This window comes from Mus pahari, chromosome 11 (assembly GCF_900095145.1).
Source record: "Mus pahari chromosome 11, PAHARI_EIJ_v1.1, whole genome shotgun sequence".
In the NCBI taxonomy this organism is placed as follows: domain Eukaryota; kingdom Metazoa; phylum Chordata; class Mammalia; order Rodentia; family Muridae; genus Mus; species Mus pahari.
This window is the reverse complement of record NC_034600.1, coordinates 57,853,221-57,859,890: the sequence shown is the minus strand read 5'-3', so window position 1 is coordinate 57,859,890 and position 6,670 is coordinate 57,853,221. Positions and strand designations below refer to the sequence as shown.

At 43.5% G+C, this 6,670-nt stretch overlaps 1 protein-coding gene across 1 annotated transcript in view; it reads right to left on the bottom strand.

Moving 5' to 3' along the window:
* Positions 1-630: 630 nt before the first annotated feature.
* Positions 631-6,670, bottom strand: part of Adamts12 (ADAM metallopeptidase with thrombospondin type 1 motif 12) — a 277,501-nt gene continuing 271,461 nt past the window's right edge. Inside the window, exon 24 of the mRNA XM_021208250.2 lies at positions 631-4,345. Coding sequence (XP_021063909.1) covers positions 4,167-4,345 — 179 coding nt within the window. The 3' untranslated portion in view covers positions 631-4,166. The remainder of the gene's footprint in view (positions 4,346-6,670) is intronic.

The window sequence follows — 6,670 nt, the reverse complement described above, 5'->3', positions numbered from 1 at the left end:
TTTTGGGGGTTGCCTGGGCCTTAAGAAACTAGCCAAACTACATCTCAAGTTACCACCAGAGCTCTTGCTTCTGTGGCCTAGGCCCCAGGATCTCTTTCCTTGCAAGAGCAGAGAGGAAGAATACCAAACTCAGGGCCTGNGGTTTGTGGGGGAGCCTGTTCTTAGCGCCTGGATGCCTCTGGCTGGCCAAGCACAGTACAGACTGCCTCCTTAACAGGTTCAGAACAGTGCCTGCGCTGCAGAGCAGAGAGGTAGGGCTGGACTGCAGAAATGGCCTGCCTTTTACTGCTTTCACCAAACAGCTTGTTCTAAAGAGAAAAGGGAGAGAGATCTACATTGGGTGTGGGGGTGTCAGGGAGGCAAGTGTGTTGTGTTACTGTGTCAATAAACTGATTTAAAGTTAAAAAAAAAAAAAAAAGAAACCCTAAGACACTGCACCTTTGTGAGGATAAACTTAAGCGCTACACACCTGAGTTATGACTCATTGCATAATGTACTTGTCTAGATGTTGGGGAGGAGGGGATCTGGGAGGAAGAAATTTATAGTAATGTCTTCCAGTTGCTAAACTCCATAGCAACACTGTGTATGTGGTGCGTGTCTCACAGCAGGAGTAAACGAAGCACAGGAAAACATCAACGAGTTTGGCCATTTATTGATGCCATGTGAAGACAGTCTATGATTATAATCTGGCTTTAATACTGAGGTACTCACAGGATACATAAGGAGTGTGGGAATCAGGTGGTGAAGCAGCAGTACAGAAACACAGGAGAGACAATGCATTAGCCATGGATGTCACACCATTATTTTGGAGGGCAGTGTTAGGGGAGAAATACATTTTTCCCCCATCACATTATTTTTAGTGACAGAACTTAAAATAAAAATACTTGAATTAAAAAAAAAAACCTGAATTAGCAACAGGAGTAGCATCAATCATATTGGATTGGTTATAGCACCAGGAAGCTCAAGATGTGTGGCCTCTGTAAGTGAATCACTGTGGATTGAGCACCAGATAGGCGGTCCCAGAGCTTCATCTTGAAGTGAGAAAGGAGAAAGCTAAGACTTTGCACTTTTCTAGGTTAGCCACATGGAGCTTTCAGAGACCGGTCAGCTAACCAGATGGGAAGTTAGGGTCTGAAATAACATAATCCCTCAAACTGCTTCAGATTCTTGATGGAGGTGGTTCAAAACAGACTCTCAGAAAGCACTGCACTGGAAAGCCAGTGAAGACCTGCTGTCTCGGGAGACCAGGAGGAAGGGTCTGTGCTCCTGTTTAGGAAGACCTATGACTAAACAGCTATTCCCACCGAGGAAAGCAATCCTTTCTTGCAGGACATGATTCATGAGCTAAATAAAGTATTCACTATAAAGTTTCTAGGAATATTGTTCTCTTTTGATGTTCAAGAATTAAATAGCCTATAACTTTTTAGAGAACTAATTCTATCACTCTGAGAAACAATGTAAACCCAACATGATATATTTAAGTACAAGGCTCTTGGTGGCCCTGTTAGGCTCATAGTAAGGATATAGCCAGGGTCTCTTGCTGAACTTCTTACTCATACCTTCAAGGTGTTAACATGAAGGGGGATATGGGTGACATAAACCGAGCCTTCACAACTGACCCTGTGAAGATACTATCCAGCTCTTGCTGTCAGCATCATCCTGCTAGTCACGGTTCTTCTAGCATCTCAAGCATTAAATACCCATGGAGACACTGATAGTCCACAGGGGAGCAGTTGACTGATGACTCCGAGAGCAAACACAGGTGACACGAGCCATAGGAGAGTTTCACCGTGGTAGGAAGAGGATGTCCTCAATACATGATCAGAGGCCTGTTTCCTGTACTTGAGAAACTGGAGAAAGCTCTAGAATGAAGCACCTGGCCAGACTCTCCCCACAGACTCATGATGTGCCTCACCGCACGGGGCCCCGAGTGACATGGTCTACCTTTTGCATTGGGAAATCTGGTCTACTTATGTTTGTTGAGGTCAGTAGAGATCCAAGGTTGTTCCTGAGTTTCATAAGCCTGGTCATACCCAGGACTCTGGTGTCACGTACTTTACTCTAGAACATCAACCAGCTCAAGTTAAATTCACATGGCTTCCTAATAAACACTTCTGAAAGCCTATACGACTAGTCTTTGCAAAATTCCTCATTAGAAAGTCACGTTCCCCCTCTACTTATTTTCACCATTTATGCCACTAACAGAGTAATGTATTTCTCTAAATTAGCTATTTCACCAGAGATTGTCATTGGCCAGCAATATTCTTATGTAAAGACAGAATGCAAGAATGCGTGCTTAACTACACATAAATTCCCTGGCTTCAGTAAATGTGTATTTCCTCCAATTTCTGGTATAGCTTGGATTTTATCCATATACCAGTGTTTTATTTCCACGGCAATCGATCAGAACAACACATGCTAGTGGCTTGAAAGAGTTTAAAAGCACATACTATATAATGGTATGTTTATGGTCTCAGAACAAATAAAACTGGCATTGGCCAGCAACACCATCACACAGAACATTATGTCTATCTGGAAGTTCGTAGACACTTAACCATTCATGTGACTACTTGTTAACATTTTTGCTAGCTCTGCCACCATCTAGGTATTAGCACCAAGTTTAATAGCACCGTTCTGCTGAATGGATGGATAACTACAGGGAGCTGTGGGGTACTGTAGGAAGATGATGTATATTGGTGCATAAGCTTAAAGCTATGTGATCCATCCCCGAAGGCATGTGTTGCCTCCTATCCTATCAAGAGCTGGTTCTGAGGTCTTTCCCCAGGGCTTGCATCTCTGACTTCAGTGTGTGTGTGTGTGTGTGTGTGTGTGTGTGTGTGTGTGTGTGTGTATGTGTGGTGGTGGTGGGGATGTCTCAAATAAGCACACTAACTTCCATTTCAGTGGTTGGGACCCTCTTGACTTGCTTGCTCTCCACAAGGTAAGTTAGCCTCTGTTTTTGATTCTCTGTGTATGTGTATACTCACGCATGAATGTTGCTAGAGACCAAACTTACAGCCTTGCACAACTGTGCTAAATATGCATTCAACCCCAGCTCTCTATCTCTAGTGACAAAACACTTTTAAAAGTCACCAATGGACACACTAAATAGGTAATCTTGCCCACTTTTTAGAACTTTTTTCTCCTAAACTATAAATTTCTACTAAATTCCTAGACTTAGTACAATTTACCTGATTTTGAAAAGTGGTTTAACCTGGAACTTCACTTTTTTCTCTCAGGAGAGAAATAGGGTACGAAGTCAGCTCTAACCCCAGTTGTAGCCGTTTTTGTGTATAATCTTCCTGCACAGGGATGATGGCAGGACCTGAGGTCATGACCCCGATAAGGACAGGGCAGGAGAAAGCCTGGCAGACAGGGATACACATTTGTTCTGTGACAAGATGACAAAGTCAGGAAAGTTTGAGGAACAAACTTTCTTATGCTTGGGAGAAGTTGATTTCTGTTCCTTTGTGTTTTTAGGATTTTTAATAGAAACTGAAGTTAAGTGAAAAATGACTTCCTGATCGCCAATGTAATCCCCCTAGGCTGCATCTGATGCTCGTGTCTCCTTAATCTCAAGTCTCCATTGTTTGTCCCAAGGTTCCACGTTTCCAGTTGTGAAGTCCTACAGGGATGGAGAGAAGACTGAGCACCACAGCTGACATCCTTTTCCTATCCTTATTGACGACTGGATAGATGTTCCTGAAAATTGCCCCATGACTTTTAAACAGTGGCTACCCAAAGCACCCAAAGAGGATATATTCATGAAGACAAATTTAAAAGATCATCTATTTCCTGGGTACGTGTGGCTCTGTTTCTTGGTACTCTTGAGGTAGTTTGGAAAAACAAAATCTAGGCTGTATTTTTAACTTTGAAGGGGGAAAGACATATTTTCACAGACTTGCCTCATCTGGCACTTTCCCCAGGAACTCATCTCAACTGCTGCAGCATTCTCTCAAACACTTTGTCTTCCTATCAGGGAGCAGCCAGCCCCAAGCTTTCTGTGAGGAACCTTTTGTGGCTAGACACACACATTGCATTTTGTTTTGTTATGACCCAAAGTTGAACCTAGAATGTGTAAAGTAAAATAGTAGTGAAGTGACTGTCCGGACCATGTTCTTGGGTATCAGGCTATGGAGGCCCATGACTATGGCTTCTCTCTGAACCTAGAGTGTGTCATGACTTTGGAGCAATTGCTGTTTTCTTTGCCTCTGGGTGTGGATGCTGGGCGCCTGTGGACACGAGAGACAGCACTGGGCTCGCACTGATGGCACAGAGCACTTCCTCATGGATTTCAGTGTCTGGCAGAAGCTGGTTGAAAGTCTGTCCTTTGTGCAAGTTAAATCTGTGGGAGAAGAGAACAATAAGAAATAAATCCGCGATGGCAGTCAACACAGAGACCCTCAACTGGTCATCACGTGGAGAATGAGTGGCTGCGGAGCGCTCAGCTCTCAACACAGTCATACATGTCACAGTCCTTCCCACGAGGCTCAGGGGTATTTCAGGAAGAGGCAGAAGAAAGATTATAGGAGACAGAGGAGGTAGAAAAAATGAAGGAAACAGTGGTTTCTAGACACAACAGGGCAATTGCCCATTGAATTCACAGCATCGTAACAGCATGTACAAACCCTGTGCAAGCTCAAGCCAGAAAAATCCCTCAGGGTAGAGATAGGAAAAGGACATGAGGTCTCAGCCTGAGCTGAGGAGCTATTGACTTCAATAGCTGTTGGAAAAGAGTCAGGTGTCTTTAGTGATGTGACGCCTCATGGCTTGGCCGAATGCTAGGGTAGGTTCCCAGACCCAAGACTAGTTGGATGTTGATAGATGGCAGGATTCTGAAACTTTCATCAAGGGCAAAGTTAAATTCAAGTACAACTTGTCACATACACGCACGCGCGCGCGCACACACACACACACACACTTCTGTGGAAAACTGCTGGGCGATGTGACAGTCAGAAGAAAACTGCTTGCAGGTGTGGCTTTGGGGAGAAAGCGTGATAGCTCTGAGCCCTGTAGATAAGGCCCGGCACTGCCAGTAACCCCTGCTCTACCCTTTCAACACACCAAGCTAGAAAACAAAATTGTTCTCTTTTTTTCAGTAAAAGTAAGCTAGAGAGTCTGTCTGTCTGTCTGTCTGTCTGCTCTTCTCTTCCAGGAACTCCGAGTTTTGACTTTGGATGCCCCAGCAGTGGTGGTTGGGCAACATGAATTGGACCCAACAGTGGAGATTAAAAGAGGATTCAGACTTAAGCAAGGGAAAAGGGAGATGTTGATGAGGGAGGGGTTGAGGGAGAGAGGGTAAAAATAATGTCCAAAGTCCATTATATGACATTTTCAAAGAATTAGTAAAACTGTTGCTTTAAAAAGTCCAAAGGCTACCCTTTGCAGGGGAAAGTACCCAGAAGTCAGCCAGCTAATCCATGCTTCCTCAGCACTGCTCAGTAGAGAGGGGGATACAAATACACAGTGTCCTCTCTTTCACCTAAAGCTATGTAGGTTAAGACATGAGACATGACCAAATACCTACCCCCATTGTCTGTCTGCATCTACTGCCTCGAGTCTAACGCCTGTTCTAGAGCTCCAAAGACTCCACTTAATTTTCTTGTTTTCCTCACATACTCAGACAATTTGAAGAGATTATATAAAAGGCCATTCATGGGTACAGTTATGTTGTCTCTCTCCGTTTCTTTAGGCAAGCTTTCCTGGTCTTGAGCTTACAAATGGCCTCCCAGCGCTAAGGATATAGACACATGTCACCAATCCCAACTTTTGCACACACGCTTCTCCAGGTGACTTTCCAAACACATTGGTCCACATACTAAATGTAGTACTAGTTCTAGAAGCAATTCATTTCTCGGGAAAAATCAGTGAGGCCCAAATCATATATTTTTTTTTCCTTTAAGAAAGTGAAATTATTTCAGACTTTGCTTGCATGCCTCTGGAAGCCCTGGTACCTTCCTTCCTTCCTTCCTTCCTTCCTTCCTTCCTTCCTTCCTTCCTTCCTTCCTTCCTTCCTTCCTTCCCTCCCTCTCTCCCTCTTCCCTCCTCTTCACTACCCGCTCTTTCTTCTTTCTTTCTTCCCATTCTTTTTCAACAGGGAACTTTAATATATCAATAATAGCCCTTAAGAAAAATGTTTCCACCAACACATAATAGACTGTGTCCACACATTGTCCTGTATAGACAGAAGAGTCAGCAACTAGAAATGAATGTCTTCTTGATTCTGAACCTGTACTCTTTGCTGCTCTGTGTTTTTTACCTTCCAATTATAGAGGCACACAACGCTTTTTCTTTCCTTAGAAATTATTTTGCTGACTGCACCCTTTGTTTCTGGGGAAAAATAGCTGTCTCTGCTAGCTTCATGCTTAACAATGTGGATTTATTCTTTTAAATGACTACAGTTTGGAAATCTGAGATCGAGTTATCACAAGGTCTAGGCTTTCTCTCCTAGCTTTTCGTGCTTTTCAGCAATGCTTGGGTTTCTTCCACTCACAGGAGTTAATGTTAATTCACACCTCTGATATCCTCCCTCTTCGTGCCTGTTTCTCAAATTGGCTGTCTTCTCTCTGTGCATGTCTGCCTTTCTTCTTCTCTTCTCTTCTCTTCTCTTCTCTTCTCTTCTCTTCTCTTCTCTTCTCTTCTCTTCTCTTCTCTTCTCTTCTCTTCTCTC